Source organism: Diospyros lotus, chromosome 2, assembly GCF_014633365.1.
Source record: "Diospyros lotus cultivar Yz01 chromosome 2, ASM1463336v1, whole genome shotgun sequence".
NCBI lineage: Eukaryota > Viridiplantae > Streptophyta > Magnoliopsida > Ericales > Ebenaceae > Diospyros > Diospyros lotus.
This window is the reverse complement of record NC_068339.1, coordinates 45326716-45342632: the sequence shown is the minus strand read 5'-3', so window position 1 is coordinate 45342632 and position 15917 is coordinate 45326716. Positions and strand designations below refer to the sequence as shown.

Sequence of the window (15917 nt, the reverse complement as noted above, 5' to 3'; positions counted from 1 at the left end):
TAAGAACCTAGAAGTAACATGCTAATTTTCACTACAACATGACAAAGCTTGAAACAATAGCACAAGCTTGCTCCCTTCCCATCCATGCAAGAACACCAGCAATACATATTCCCAAGTTCCTTATATATAGCACGCGCGCGCGTGTGTGTGTGTGTAAATTACTTGATTGAATAAGCAAGCATACCAGGGTACCAGCCTTCTACTCCTCTTTGACAGCTCACTTTCATGAAATTTTGAAGAAGAAACAGATGAGGAGTAAGCATGTGAAGTCCAGAAATTAAATTCTTGACTGAAGTCTATATTTCCATTAGCAGAATCAAGATTTTCATCATCACGTGAGTCAAGATGCCAGCCAGCCTTCTCTAATGATACATCTTGACAATATTCCTGCCATCTGAAATGCCAAAACACAAATAAGAGTGTGAAAATCATAAAGAAAGAAATATTGCATACATTTAAGAAAAGTCATGCAGCCTTATAAGAAAAAGGCAGGGAGGGGAAGGACCAACCTCAATGAACATGTGAAAGATTCTTCTGCAGTGAGACCAAAGTTGCCAGTTGTTCCATCATTTAATTTGAGAATTACTGATAGAATCTGTATCCCACACCATCTCAAGTCTGAAACATTCTTTAGCAACTCCATATTATCACCTGGATCAAGATCTACATAGTGCTGTACAAGGTCCAGAAAACAGGACCAGTCCCAAAGTGAGGAAAAAACTTCAGGGCATGCTAAAAGGAGGCGGTATGATGCTCGGACAACATTTAGCAGGTAATGAGTTTGAACCTGGTAAACAAAAAGGATGTTAACATAGTGGCCAAAAAGGCTAAAAAGGAGAACAAACTGAAAAAACAACTAAAAGAAACACTTTAGCAGAAACACAGTTACTTCAACCAACATTTTAGGTATGTACTGTTCAGGGAAAAATGATAATATAAAAAATGTGAACCCTCTATCAAAACAGCCTAAGCTTCTAGATGGTAGTTAACAATTCAACATGGTAGTAGCACCTTGCCGCTGATCCAATATTTAAATAATTGCATGTACATGCAATAAAGCCTGGCCACACTTGAGGGGTTGTGTTAAAAGTAAAAATGATAACATAAAAAAGAGAAAGTTAACCCTCTATCTAACAACTTAAGCTTTTAGATGAAATTGCAATTAACAATTCAACATGTACAACTCAAATATTGGCAGTAACTGAAAGTGAAGGAAACATATAGTGGTCCATCAATTAAAAGTAAACAAAGAATCAAATGTACAACATCAACAATCTCAAAGCCTGCGGGCAGAACCACTTCTGCTGATAGTAATCATAATGCCTAAATGAGCAAAACATCTGGTTCTGATCTAACTATGCAAGAAGGAGGGGTTAGTACATGCAGCAGTAAGCTAACACACAATTAGATATGAAAAAATTTGTATGCTGAAAACATGCTCTAGATTTTTCTCCCCAGTCCCAACAGGAATTGTATGAAAGCGAGAGGGAGAGAGTAGTTTCAAGTAAGCATGAAGGCATAATATCAGTTATTGCTACTGCACATAAGTAGATAACCGACCTAAAGAATAGAACCAATATCATAACAGATGTAAAATATTCCCTGTAACTGAGATACAACAAATATCCAGCAGGATATGAAAATATAGAGGCAAAAGTTAAAGCACAATTATTGCCACTACACAAGTATAAATAAAACATCCTGGCATGTACTTTTACCAAAAGGGGAAAAAGAAAGAGAATAAAAGGAAATATGAGGTCAAGAATGTTACATCCTTGTAGGCCAAAAACAATAATGTTACAAACATCATCATAGTTGGAACAAAACAATACCATTTTTGATAACTCCGAGCCAGATTCTGTTAGCTTGATCCGTTCAAAAGGTGGAGGAGCAAATTTAAAATAGTTTAGAACAGACCTACACAGAATAAACAATAAACATTAATTGAAAACCAAACAAAGAAGGCAGCAAACAGCATTTAAATTAGTAGCAAAGTATCTAATAAGCATGGATGCAGGACCTAAGAACATTCTTGATCATGGTTATTTTGGCCTTAGACATACAATATGAAACTGTATATCGGGCATTGTGTTATGGATGTTCAACTTTGCTCTAGGTTTCAGATGATGGCAAAAATTCTGATTCCTAAGTAAACAAACTAAACAATAGATACAGCAAAAGGTTTGCAGAAGTTCCCAGCATAAGAGGTGAAAAGCTGCACTAAAAGAATTACAGAAGAACCACCATTATAACCATGCCAAGCCTAGACAAGACTATCATTTCAATTTGTTGCTCCTACTTATTACACTTTTTCCAAACTTCTAACACAGAAATCAACAAAACCAACAACCATCAAGGCATTAACGTACACAACATCATATATGAAGTTATAAGTTACACTGTTGCAGACTTACAATTGTAGCAAACATACATAACTCTTTTGTTGAGTATTGACTAAAAGTCTAGAACAAAATATATATATCATAGAACAAAATAGTGATTGTCGAGCAAGAATTAGCATACTCTGAAAAGTTAAAACACAAACTGAGAAACAATGCAACAGTAACTAAAAGCAACATCAACATCATACGACACAACGAGGAGCCAAGTGTATCTGCTTTTCTTCTTTGTTTTTTCATTTTACTACTCCTATTATACTGAGAGACCTTTCACATTCCTTCTACAGACTACCCTTCACTTTCATTCAATTTTTCTTTAGATTTTGATTCATTACAACCTAGGAGAGCGCTTGCGGCACTTGACGCCTCAGCAGAGGCACTTGCCTAGGCGGCACCTTAGTGAAGGATGTCATGACCCAAAGAACAATAGAAGGGCATCATTGTAATAGGATTGCAATAGTTTGTTAGGATATTTTTCTCTTTTTGTCTTTTCCCTTTTTGTCTTGTAGCTTAGGTGGTTAGAGAGCTTTGTCTGGTAGCTAAGTGAGGCTATATATATATTGCCTCAGTTGTAGGAAGAGAGCATGCTGAAAATGAATTGAACACTCAGATTCTCTCTAATATTTCTCTCTCTCGGTGATCTCCCCCCTTATCTTCTTGTTGTTCTCTCCCTCCCAATTGATCTCTTCCCCAAGTTCTTCTCTTATTATTCTCGATCTTCCTTTCATACCCTAGCTCATTTCCAAGGTTCAAGACAAATGGTACCAGAGCAGTCTATCATTGGTTGTGGTTCCGATTCGATTTGAAGGCTAGTGCAATCAATTTTAGTCATTATAGTCCAAGGTCTGGTGATTCAACAGACTCGGCGAGTTCAAAAACTTTAGCGAGTTTGGGTGGGTCTCTCAGCTGAGGATTAACATAGAGGTGATGACAGCGAATAGGCAATCACGATTCCAAATGTGAAGGCAAATCAAAGTGGTGTAGCAGAAGCGTGATGGGCGATTTATAGCTACAATGCAGCGAAGCCAATTCCACAAACGATCGATAATCCAAATTCAATTTTGCATGTGAATTCAGCTTCCCGTGAGTCCGACGGAGGAGTGGCTCTCGACTTGAGAATTCTGAAAGTGTGTTCGAGTCTTGAAGACGAAATCAGTCGTTGACGTTCGGCCACAATTTTCAGTGAGTCTTGCTTGAAGTGGAAGGGGATGCAGCTTCAGCGGATTTGGAAGCCAAGTCATAAGCTACTACAACTATCGAATTCTCCAGCAGAATTTTGTTGGTTGCATCATAATCGCTCAAGGAAGGCGAGCAGCCCAGACAATTCCAGTGGGGAAACTTCGGCGATTTGGAAGAATTCCAACGATATGGAAGGTTGTTCGATTTTTGGAGCAGTGGTGGACAACGGTGATTTACGAAGGTGAATTCCATAACGGTTCCTTAGCCTTCGGTTTCTTCTACTTGTGTAAGTCTGACTTTCCTATGGTGGAATTCAGTGAATGATCCGTCGAAATTGAAGGCAGTTCAAAGCTGGTGGTTATCGGCTACTGCATGGTGACTTAGGCAAAACCTACAGGTTGAATTTGGCTGAGATTTTTAGTGATTCAGAGCAGCATAGTTGATTAATTTGAAGGTGACTCCTAGAGCAATTCCGGTGATTCTCAATTGTTGCGATTTCGATTGTGATTCTCGGCTGACAATTAAACGATCTAGAGGACTTTAGAAGGCTGATCAAGTCATTGTAATTGTGTGACTTCTTCCGCTACTACAATAGACTTGATCTTGAAGCATAACAGTAGCTGCAATTTGCCACTTATTGGATCAATTTAGGATGGACAGCGCTTCGAGTTCTTGGCCTGTGACTTGTCTGACTCATGAGATTTCTACCATGATGGGCAAAGCATGCATGAGACCATGGGAGCCTAACTTGCAACAAAAGGATGTTGCATTTTTAGTTGGAGGTAGACATCAGGGGGAGTTTGGCCAGAAGCCTTATGCATGGGAAAAGAAGTTGGAGAAGGGGATCAGCCAATTGGACAAGGAAACAAGAAGTGTGGTACATGATACAAGCAAGGACTTCGGTTGGATGCTACATGAGCAATTGCAGGAGTTTGCGATGATACTGACTAAGAAATATCATTGCAACTTTCCTACATAATTCTTTGAGAATTATCATGAAAGTTTTAACCAGGAGGAGTCCCTTAAAATGGGGCAACCTAAGGAGAGGTTTGGAGATCGGGGCATGTCTAATATGGTGGAAGAGTTCAACAAAATCAAGCAAATAGGGTCAATGATGGAGTACCAATTGAGGTTTGAAGAGCTGATGGCCTTGATACTCGATCATAACCCTTATTTGACAGAGGCCTATTTCGTTTCAAGCTTCATAATTGGCTTGAACAAAAAGTTGAGGCCAATGGTGATGATGCTTCAGCCTAAGACTCTCAAGCATGTTGCTACTAGTGCCAAGCTCCATAAATTAACATTGGAAGCACTGAAGAAGAAACAAAGAGATAGAGATGTTGATGGAACAACATGGGATCAGGCAAATCCGACTAAAGAACCAACCATCGGTGCAAATGATGGTGTTGGAGCCTTCCCTCAAATTTTGGACTTATCGAAATCTGAGGAACAATCAAATTTGGAACAAAATATGGATCCATTAGATAAGCTGAATATAAAACGGGCTGAAGCTGAGAATGACAATGCATGTAACATCTATCCTAGGCAGGGTCAAGATTGTGAAGGTTCACATACAGTTGAAAAAGGTTTGATTGAACAATTAGGACTTGAACAACCTTATATTGGCTCTATGGAAACTGATCCTGAGGCTGATGAACTTGGACCAGCATTAAAGAAGAAGCTGGAGGTTGAGAAAATGCACTCTTTCAATGGGATTTTGGTTCCGAAGCAGGTTGAGCCATCCCTGACTTGGGTTAAAATAGGCAACGAGAAGGCAAAGACAGCACTAGCTAGAGGACAGCTAAGGACAATTGAAGAAGCCGAAGGTTTTGTTGAAGGAAACAATACTCTCGTTGTTATGTTGGTTTTTACTCCTACTAGAAAATCCAGGTTGTTGTCTACTGTATGGTGGGATGAACCAATGGCTGGTTGTGTTCTTAAGGTGGAGACCAATCATGATTGGACAGCTATTGTAGAAGGTGAGTGTATTGAACTTGAACTCTATCAGGTTGCTCCTATTGAAGTTCTAGGCCAAATTACGATTGGGATTGATCTTGGACATTTAAGAACGAGGAAGAAGAAGAGGCCTAGAAGGAGAAAGAAAGAAAAATAAATCAAATAGAGAATGCGAGAATTGGATGAAACAATGGCTACTTGCTACAAGTTCTTGGGGACAGGAACTCTCTCAAGGAGGGGCGAATTGTCATGACCCAAGGAACAATAGAAGGGCATCATTATAATAGGGTTGTAAATTGTAATAGTTTGTTAGGATATTTTTCTCTTTTTGTCTTTTCCCTTTTTTTCTTGTAGTTTAGGTGGTTAGAGAGTTTTGTCTGGTAGCTAAGTGAGGCTATATATATATTGCCTCAGCTGTAGAAAGAGAGCATGCTGAAAATGAATTGAATACTCTCTCTCTCTCTCGATGATCTCCTCCCTTATCTTCTTGTTGTTCTCTCCCTCCCAACTGATCTCTTCCCCAAGTTCTTCTCTTATTATTCTCGATCTTCCTTTCATACCCTAGCTCATCTCCAAGGTTCATGACAAAGGACCCTTGCCTAGCAATAGGCGAGGCACTTTCCCGGTGCCTTGTGTCGCCTGAGCACCTAGGCAAGCCAGGTGCTCACTTTTGACTGCACTGATGAGCACAAAATCTAGACTATGCTAACTGGTTCTTTGTTGAAGCCAAGTTTGTCTTAAAATGGCTCGGCTTTGTACCAAAATAGCAATAAGATGATCTCAAGCACTCGACATATCCTTTAATTTTTCAAAGAAGTTAACAACTTCCACAGTTATTTACAGAAGGTTTGAAACAGAAGGTTCAAAGGAATATCCTATGGATATAAAAAGGAGACAAAAAGAAAAGCAAGGAAAGCTTTCCTCTTCTACATGCCACTGGCAAATGCCGAAAGAATTCAGAAAGGAATTAAAAATAAAGAGTTTTTTTGGAACTGCATCAACTATAGAAGACAATCAGATTTTGCAATATTGGAATAAGAGACATGCAAACTCCAGGCACTAATTTAGTTAACTAAAATATCTTTTATGCAAACAAAAAAATGTGAGCAACGAATTCTTATTTTTTGTGAGATAAAGGCACGTGCATGTTGAGAACTTCATGGTGAACCAACATCTAACAAATTCATGATGATACACTACCAGTTATATCCCATACCAATATTTACGTGAAGTTAGTGGAGCAAATGGCATGAGCAAAAGCATTTACTGATCACTTTGCTAATTATCTCCACAGTTCACTCTCATATTTCTAGCATATATTTCTTCAAAAATTTAATCTTCTGAAGATATATTTAAAAAAAAAAAAGATTAAGCATGCAGACCTCAAACATCAGTGGCATTCAATTAGTAGAAGAATTTTTTTAGTTTCATATAACTAAATAAGTAAGACGTGAGCCTGTGAAGGAGTTGCTGTACGTCTGCGCAATGCCTAAGCATGTACAAGGAAAAAGTGTATTCGCACTATAAGAAATTCCGTTGGGACCACATGTTTGTGTTGTGGATCTGTATGAGTGTGCGTAAGGTGATAAAGGGCGAGAAAAATGATGGAAAAAAAAAAAAAACATACCCCATTATAAACGGTGCCAAATCCAGTGCACGGGATAAAGCAAGACAGGCAAGCTCGTGAAGCTTTAAGGCCCTTCCACTGTTGACATAAAAATCGATAATACCAATCGCGTCATCCATATTGTCAGTTTCTCTGAGAATCCTTTCTTCTTCAAATTCATCCATGGATACATCAGAATTGGCCCTTAAGTCAGGTACCAAACGAAGCAAAGCCACGACCCTCTCCACAATCTTCTGAGCAATAGAACGAAAACATCCCACTAACGGAATTGTATAATTTGGGAGCAAAAAGAGCTCCGCTGCTGCATTGACCACTTCTTCTTCTGTCAATGAGTGTACCTGCACGGATTCATACGCATGCTACAGTAATCAACATTCTCAGACTCCTGAAAATGCGGTGAACAACAGTCAACAACATGCATTACCTCTTTCAAAAGCGAATTCAATCGAGAAACAGGGGCAAGCTTTGGACACCGAGAGAGAAACCTCTCGAGCTCAAATTCAATCCGAAAACTTGGGTCAAACGCCATTCGAATCCTAACACGTTCAACTACCAATTCACAAGCGTCTTCAGAACACGTCAAACAGCAAAAACAAGCGTTCTGCATCATATAAATAATCTGATTAAATGAATTAAAACTAAAACTACGTTCTACCAGAGTTTCATGACAGATTCCAATAGAAAACGAAAACAATCAAATGTTTTGTGAAGCCAAGACATTCAAACCCTCTACTTGTTTTCGTGCATCACAAGAGTTTTCAGCTTCAACATGCTTTCATGGAAACAAACCTACAGTAATCGACTGCCTGCCCACTTCCGCGTCTCAGCTAGGGTTTAGGGTTTAAGAATTTCCTTTCATTTCCGGAACAGTCTGTGTGTATATATATGTGTGTGTTTGTTTGTTGTGGGTGCAGTGCACTTCAAACGGCAGCTATAGTCGGCGGAAGACAGGACAGCGGCATTAACACGAGGTTGGCGGGCTCGGGTAGGGTTAACAAGGCCGGGTCTTACCCGGCTTGGCCCGGCCCGGCTCCGTTCGTCCCAATCTTGTTTCTTAAATTACCACATCAAAATATTGGAAACAATATTATTGACAAATAGCAATTTAAACTATTTTTCAAGATTCTTCAAATTTTGAAATTGTTTAAAAAAATTAAAAATTAAAATTAAAACCAAAGTTATTCCAAATTAGATTTTTAAACTATTAAATGCAATGCTGCACTTTCAAATAATTTAAAAAATTATTACAAATCATCCACGTGGCCGTCCTACGCTAAAAAAAAAAAGTTCCAGCAAGGAATTCTGCAAGTAGAACTGGTTAATTGTGGTTGTTGGAAGTATTAAAATTATAAAGTGAGAAGTTCAAACTGAGGTAAAAATAAAAAATAAATTTAGTCTGTAATTTGAGAATAAATATCAAGTTACAGGCTTGAGATAGAATATTATTTTTTAAAATTATTTAACTTTAATTTCAAAAATCAAATCTCATAGCAAAATCTATTAACTTTTTGTCTATGTTTAATTAAAGGTCTAATCACCACATGAAAATATAAATATAATTATTTTATTTACAATTAAAAAATCAAATCCTTCTTTTTTTAATTAAGCTCTTTTTACATTATTTTAATTTTAATGAAAATTCATATATTAAATTAATTGATACTTAATCCTATAAATGTTAGGAAAGGGAAACAAATCCTATTCATAAGCTATTTATAATGAGATGCAACTTATCCTATTTATATTAGAAAAATAACACAATCCTAATTGTATTGAATTTAGGACCAATGACTATTATATATGTGTATGCATGCTATAATCATTCCACATAATAATTACAAACATACAGTAACTATGGATTGTCTTTTGGTTTTATCTCAATCATCTTATTCACGTAATGTTTCTCAAGGTTATGATGTATCTGTGTTAGTGTTTGTATTTTTTATTTTATTTTGTGTCTTGTTAGTAAAATATTGTAAAAAATACATCATTCAAGTTGAACTCTATTGGTATTTAGTGTCCTATGTGATAAGTCATATTATCAGAGTTGATGACGTAACACGTTATATCGCAACTGGTTATCTAGCAAGATACGAAAGGCTTCGGCATGAAGAAACAAGAAGATCGAGTACCACAAATCGAGAGGTAGAAAGAATGCTAAGGCAACTATACTTGGAAGCCACGCAAGGTCTCATAACAAGGAGGCAACAACTATTGGGAGTGCCAGGGGTTTACAAAGAGTATGAAAAAAAGTGGAAATTTGACTGTTGCGTTGTGTGTTTGGAGGAGTTCATAGAGGGAGAGACTTGTAGGGTTCTTTCCAACTGCACTCACTGCTTCCATCCTCAGTGCATTGTCGACTGGTGGGTGATGGAGATAGAACAAGGCAAAGACCACCTCACTTGCCCAATTTGTCGATTTAGATTCACTAGTTGATTTTAATTTAATTTAACACTTTATTTGTTAGATCGTTTAAGTTTTAATTGTATTAGGTTTATCCATCGAATTAAGATCAAGTTTATTATTAATTTTAATTTTAATTTGAGTTTAACATACATGATTATAAATTTCTTCTACTGTATATTTGATTTGATTAATTGTCAATTTTCTATTAAATATCTATTATCATGAATGTCGTTCAGCAACATATCTATAATTGTGACTTTAAATTATCTAACAATTTAAAATGAATACTTGTCGATCTAACATCACGTAATTCCTTCTAATCACAAACTCCTAAAAAGAAAAATCAATTCAACAATAATAAATTCATAGGAATATTATAAGAACGCCTTAATAGGAATTGCACTTTTGTTTTACATAATGTTAATCCTCCAAGTAAAAGGTTAAATGCTTGCTTAATTATATCCATATCAATTTATTGTTGTTTTACATAAATATAATTTATAATAAAGTCTTTATATTAGACCAAAATAAAATTAGTTGACTACATCGCCAATTCAAAAAATGAGACTGCAATGCCAAGATGGTTAGAGATAACTATATTTGAACAAAAGTAACAAAAATGTTGTAAAAATGACATCACTTGAAAATTTCGATTAATTCAATTATTTCGATTCTTTTTAATACGGAAATCAAACTAAACTAAAATAATAAAAATTATCAAATTTAAAAATTGAATCGAATTAATCCTTATCTTAAACCGAACCAAACCAACAATTTTAATCAATTCGATCCAATTATTTAAATTCAACCAAAATTATTCGCACCCGTACCCACCACATGTGATTTTGCCACTTTGCCTACACAACTTTTGTAATTTGTTTTTTACTAAATGGGTGGTTCATATACTTGTCTTTTTTATTAATACTTCATATTTATTACAAATGATGCTAATCTAAATTAAAGAAAAAATAAAAAAAGTTAACCATCACCCCGATGTGTTACTAAAAACTATCATTCTCTTTATTTAAAATGTAACAAATTGCATTTAACTTAGCTTATAAGTTCTTAAAATTTATAAATTATAATAACTTATTTGAACTTTTATATTTTACATAGTGCATGCTCGTCTTTTACTTGGTTAACAAAAGTTTGTATACAAGAATTTATAAAATATTATGCAAAATTATAAAAAAATATATAAATTAAATATATCAAAATAAGTTTATAATACTTTCCATACCAAGATATGGAATGATCAAAATAAAGTTATGAAATATTTAAGATTTTTATTAAACTATTTGTTAAATTTTTTAAAATGCATTATAAAACATATATGTTATTTTTTTCTTATCTATAAGGTTCAATAGATGCTTTTTTGAATGCAAGAGAGATAATCATATATGAAAAATGACAAATAAAAAAATTAGAGATTTTTTTTTTTTTTAAGATCACTAGATAAGTTTAATAAATATATTGAAAATGACAAAAATCTTGAATGCTTTCCATATCTTACATTTTTTATATATATATATTAGTTAACAAACACTATTTTAGTAAATACGAAAATATTTTTTAGATACGAAATTTTAACATTTCGTATGATACTCAATATTAATTGTCAACAAATCATAGATGATTATTCATGGATTCGTTAACACTAAATATCATGTGAAATATCAAAACGTAGTGTCTAAATTGTATTTCCTCCTCAACTAACCCAAACTCGACAACTAAAATATAAGCATTCAATAAAAAACTAGTGTTCACCTGTGCGAAGCACGTGAGGTGTAATCAAAATAAATTTAAAAATTAAAAATGAAATTCAAATTTTCAAATGACTTTAACAGAATTAATTACTACAATTTTTTTCTATACTTGGTATTTCACCAAAATTTAAGTTTAATTAATTTTCCATCATTCAATGTGCTAATAGAAAATATCTTAATTCAATTTACCGCTATTCAATATGTTAAAGAATAATTAACACATTGACTAAGTTGTCATATTTTTTTAGCAATTAAGCATCATGTTAAGTGCGAAGTCATTGAAATAAATATTTTAATTTTAATTTAATTTCTTAAATATTTTATCGAGGATAATTTCTTAATATTTAATAAAGTATGATAAGTTCAATTTATAACAAAACAATTATTGTATTTATGATTATATGATAATACTAATTTGTTAATATATTATATAATTATAAATATATAAATATTAGAATTATAATAAGTTCACGTTATGTAATTCTAATCTCATGAGTTCATTTTTATTAATATGTTATGTAATTTATATTATATAAATATTATAATAAAAATAAAAACTATTACATAATTTACATTAGAACAATAAATTATTAATCATATTTTTATCAAACCAAAAATACATTGAAACATAAAAGATAATATTGGGTATGATGGAATTAAAGTGAGAGATAACATAGATGAAACCATCTTATATGGATCGTCAAAAGACATCATGATAAATTTTTTTTAAGAAAATTAATTTTTTTCTTGCTTCACAATGTTTCTCCCTTGTTTTAAAAATATTTTTATTAAATTATAGAATATTATATAAAATAAAAAATCTTGACATGAATTTTTTATTTATACACCAAAGCTATTATATTAGAATAACAAATCATTAAATATTTACATTAAATTAAAGATAGTGATTAATTAATTATTAAAGTAAAATTATTTATTATATTATATATTTATTTATAAATTATAAATATAAATTAAAACTCCTAACCGCAAGGAAGCATGGATTTTTTCAATGTATAGGTTTTTCAATGTTAATTAAAAATTCTCTTTAAATTTTTAATTTATGCTCTTGAAAATTAATTTCTGCAATGATAACCTAGGTAGCATGAAAACAGAAAATGATACATTTCCAAAACGAAATGAAAATACTGAAACGACATTTTTTAAAAAATGTAGGAAACAGAAAAGTGGGGTAAATTGTAAATTTAATAATTTTTTTTTTATAAATATAATATGTAATATAAAATAGTTTAAATATAATACAAATAAGCATAAACAATAAACATAAATTCAATAATGCATTCAAACAAATTAAGAAGAGAACACATATAACATATATACAAATCTAAACAAAAACACATATAACATATATACAAATCCAAACACAAACACATACAAATCCTTAAACCAAATAAAGAACAACATAGATACATACGAATCCAAATCTAAACAGTAATAAACCCACATAGAGAACACATACAAAATCTAAATCCAATCAATAATGAACACACGTACAACACAAATTAAAATCCAAATACAAACAGTAATGAATAGAGAAAGAGGTTGACCGACAGCAACCCAATGAGCGACGACAGTGATCAACTTCGGGCGATCTTCGGCAAGGAATGAATGGACTAGTGACTAGGCTTCGGGGAATCTTTGGCAAGGAATGACGACCTGGAATCGGAAGTGACGAATGAATCAGTGGTCGGCGACAAAGCTAGAAAAAATAGGAAAAACTAGAAAAATGAAGAAGAAGAAGAAGCATGCGACATGGGCGGGCGGGCGGGCGGGCGGCGAGACTAGAAAATAGAGAAAAAACCAGAAAAACATAGAACAATAAGCGTGGGACATGGGCGAGCAACTGAGTGACAACGAAGGAGAAACAACCAGAAAAAGAAGAAGAAGAGAATAGAGAAATGGGTCGGGCTTTGGGACTTGTGCGACATGGGTGAGTAGCTGGCTTTCCGCCTCCGAAATGTGAGAAGGCTGTCGTTGGAAGGAAACGCGTTTCCAACAAGTTTTAGCAAATTACGAAACAACCCTCGTACATTTCGCAATTTACATAAACGCCCAAAATTCGTTTCAGGTCGTTCTCGCCATCTTTGAAACGAGAAATGATTCAGAAACACCAAAACAGCATCCCGAATGCGTTTCCGTGCTACCTAGATGATAACAAAGCATTAAAAATATAGATTGTGACTTATTTTTCTTTCATGATGCATTAATTTTATTCCATTAAAATTAATTGATTAATGAATTAATTGATGAGAAAATTAATTGAGTTTAAAATTAAGTTATAAATAAATATTATAAATAGTATTGAAAACTCATTCTTAATTTTTGTACTTTAATTATTAATTATTACTACATTTAATTTAATGCAAGTTTCAGAGCCAGAAAATACTTTGGTAGACTATTGAAGGAAAAAAAATGCTTGGCAAACTATTTAATAACTAAATATTTATATATACACATAATAATGTATTGAAAAATCCATGGTTACAAGTTAACTAACTAAATATTTAAATGTGTGTGTAAATAATATACACATGATAAATGGATTTTAATAATTTTTCAACAAGCAAGTCGGAAAGATCATGGAAAATTAATATAAAAGCGATCTTCTACCTACATCTTGCGTAATTTATTGATGTATATCCATTCCTGCAAATTAAAAATTACGTACGTACATTTATATATTTAACTACTTAATTGTGTCCACAACAAATTATTTACTAACTAAATATTTAATATACACATGATAATGCATTAGAAAACCCATAATTAGCATTAAAAAACTCGTGTATTGAAAATTTAATTATTGATTTTACAATAATTATTAACTATGGCTACTTTTAATAATAATAATTTAATTATTATTAATGTAAGTTTTTTTAGGGGGAGGAATTCTTTTGCAGACTATCATACTTTATTATGTGTATATATTAACTAAATATTTAATATACACATAATAATGCATTCGAAAATCCATGATTAGGATTAAAAAACTCATGCATTGAAAAATTTATTATTAATTTTATAGTAATTATTAATTACTACTACTTTTAATAATAATAATTTAATTATTATTAGTGTTGTTAAATTTTTTAGAATGCACTATATGACATATACATTATTTTTTTTCTTATCTATAAGATTTAATATGTGCTTATTTGAATGCGGGAGAGATAATCATATATGGAAATTAAAATGCTAGATAAGAAGTCTCGTGGGTTTTTTTTTAAAGATCACCATATAAATTTAACAAATATATTGAAAATGACAAAAATTTTGAATGCTTTCCATATCTTATCTTTTTTGATATATATATATATATATATATTGGTTAACAAACACTATTTTAATAAATATGAAAATATTTAATATTTCATATGATACTCAATATTAATTGTCAACAAGTCATAAATGATTGTTCATTGATCTTTAACACTAAATATTAGGTAAAATATCAAAACGCTGCATCTAAATTGTATTTTCTCCTCAACTAACCTTATAACGGCCTGCCTTCTTACCCTATATACGCATGCAATTATATTTAAGGGGACACTCAGTCCTTTTACCAGAATTGCACCAACACCTCTGGACTTCTAAAACTGTTAGTCATGTTCCTCACTTTTTTTATTCCTTATTCCACTTACACTTCAAATTTTCAAAAAAATTGCCCAAATCAATTTATTTTAATCTTTTTTTATCTATATAAATACTCCCAAACAAAATAATTAATTACCTTAATTACATATTTCCTCAAAATGACATAAATAAATATTATGCTTAAATCTCCAAATATTCTATAATAATCTCAAATAATTATTAATTATCTTCAAAATTTCTAAATGTTACAAACTCAAGCTCGACAACTAAAATATGAGCGTTCAATAAATAATACTAATCACGTTGATCTAGCCAATATCACCAAATTAGTCATGCAACAAATGAAAGTCATTATACAGCGTTGTTATGTTGCTCGACATGGGCTTATATGTGGGGGTCTGCGGGGCCCACACTCTACCTCTCAATTTGCCCACGTTGGACAAATCTTACTCGACGCGAGCAACATAAATGTTTTCGGTCACCATAATTGAAAGCTAACCTCTTGGTCTCAACATTTTTTTATATAATTACATAAATAAAGTTCTTAAATTTGTTTTAATTAACGTCATTTGCAATGACTAAAATATCTTGACAATAAAAAAAAATTACAAAACCCTATTTCATACAAAAATCACAAATAATGTGATGGGAAAGGAGTCGGATCACAAGAAATATAGGAATAATTATCCAAAATAATATATACAATTATTTTGTTGCAATTAAAAAGTCAAACCCTTTCTCTTAATTAAACTGTTTTTATATCATTTTAATGAAAATTCATATATTAAATCAATCAATGCTTAATCCTATTCGTAGGAGGAAAGGGAAACAAATCCTATTCAATGTAAAGTATGAGATGCAATTTATCCTATTTATATTAGAAAAATAGTACAATCCTATTCAAGTAGGGTTTAGAACCAATGACTATTATATATATATATAAATGTCGATAGAGCATGATCATTTCAC

The 15917-nt window shown here is 32.7% G+C and overlaps 1 protein-coding gene across 4 annotated transcripts in view; it reads right to left on the bottom strand.

Moving 5' to 3' along the window:
- LOC127795126 (midasin) overlaps positions 1–8080 on the bottom strand; it is a 94114-nt gene extending 86034 nt beyond the window's left edge. For 2 of the 4 annotated variants that reach the window (XM_052326587.1, XM_052326590.1), the window contains exons 1-6: positions 7888–8025; positions 7586–7762; positions 7162–7499; positions 1833–1917; positions 510–787; positions 185–394 (exon numbers count right to left, since the gene is read on the bottom strand). In XM_052326587.1, the coding sequence (XP_052182547.1) occupies positions 185–394; positions 510–787; positions 1833–1917; positions 7162–7499; positions 7586–7690 (1016 nt within the window). In that variant the 5' untranslated portion in view covers positions 7691–7762; positions 7888–8025. Of the gene's footprint in view, positions 1–184; positions 395–509; positions 788–1832; positions 1918–7161; positions 7500–7585; positions 7763–7887 lie in introns of all 4 variants that reach the window. The other 2 variants (XM_052326588.1, XM_052326589.1) reach the window with 2 other exon arrangements.
- Positions 8081–15917: the final 7837 nt, after the last annotated feature.